Raw genomic sequence first — 1,248 nt, forward strand, 5'->3', positions numbered from 1 at the left:
ACATTGCACACCAAGGCACCTCTTCTTTAACTTCCGATGTTATAACATCCATCACAATATCAAGCATGTGGGGACTAAGGGCTGAACCCTGATAGAGACCAACTTTCTTCTTAAACTTCTCTGTAGTTCCAGCAGTGCTTCTTACTTGCGTGGTTGCCTACGCATACATATCTTTCTTTTTTTCTGACATATTTTTCAGAAACTTTTCTCTCTCAAGCACCTCCATACTTCCTGCCTAAGTACCCTATCATGTGCTTTTTCCAAGTCAATAAACACCAGATGTAGTCCTTTCTGTTTCTTTCTATATTTCTCTACTGTCTGCCTTAGTGCAAATATTGCATCAACTGTGCTCTTTCCTGGCATAAAACCAAATTGTTCTTCACAAATTGTGGTTTCCATCCTCAATCTTCCTTCTATGATCCTCTCATATATTTTCATTGTATGTGATATCAGTTTAATTCCTCTGTAGTTCCCAAACTCCTGCACATCACCCTTCCCTTTGTAGATTGGGACCATCAGACTATTTCTCCACGTCTGGCATTCTTTCTTGGCGACATATCTTAGTCATTAAGTCTCACAGGATGTCTATGCCTTCCTCTCCTAAACACTTCCACACTTCAGCTGGTATTCCATAATGTCCCACTGCTTTCCCCTTCTTCATTTTATTTAGTGCCCTCTTAACCTCTTCTCTGCTGATATCCTGGACTATTCTTCCATGAGGGTTTCCATCTCTTATTATTGTTCTGGGGTTTTCTTTATTTAGTAACTCTTCAAAGTACTTCTTCCTTCTAGCTATTATGCTTTCCTCTCTTGGTACAACTCTTTCATTTTTGCCCTTGACCTGTTTGATATGTGTTAGATCCTTTGATGTTTTATCTCTGCTTTTTGCTATCTTGTGTATTTTCTTTTGGCCTTCAACTTTCTCTAAGTTCTCATAAACCTTGTCCATTGCAATTGCTTTTGCCTGTGCTACTGTCCTTTTAGCTTCTTTATTTGCAGTTTTCCGAGCTATCCTATTTTCCTCAGATTGATTCCTGTCAAAGGCTACTCCTGCTTCCTTTTTTTTCTTTATCTTATCTGGGCGTTAGGTTTCCACCACCAACTCTCTTTCTCATTTGGTGGTCCTCTATCAAATGTATTCCCCAATAATTCTTCTGCTATTTTAAGGATCACTGCACTATTTTCTGTCCACCAGCTGTTCGCATCTTCTGCCAATCTGAAGCCCCTACGAATTGCTTCCTTAACTAT

The 1,248-nt window shown here is 39.4% G+C and overlaps 1 protein-coding gene across 1 annotated transcript; it reads right to left on the minus strand.

Annotated features, from left to right (window-relative positions):
- Positions 1-574: 574 nt before the first annotated feature.
- LOC135218890 (uncharacterized) lies at positions 575-949 on the minus strand. Its single transcript, XM_064255336.1, has one exon. It carries the CDS (start codon positions 947-949, stop codon positions 575-577), a length of 375 nt encoding a protein of 124 aa, XP_064111406.1.
- Between the last annotated feature and the right edge of the window lie 299 nt (positions 950-1,248).

This window comes from Macrobrachium nipponense, chromosome 1 (assembly GCF_015104395.2).
Source record: "Macrobrachium nipponense isolate FS-2020 chromosome 1, ASM1510439v2, whole genome shotgun sequence".
NCBI lineage: Eukaryota > Metazoa > Arthropoda > Malacostraca > Decapoda > Palaemonidae > Macrobrachium > Macrobrachium nipponense.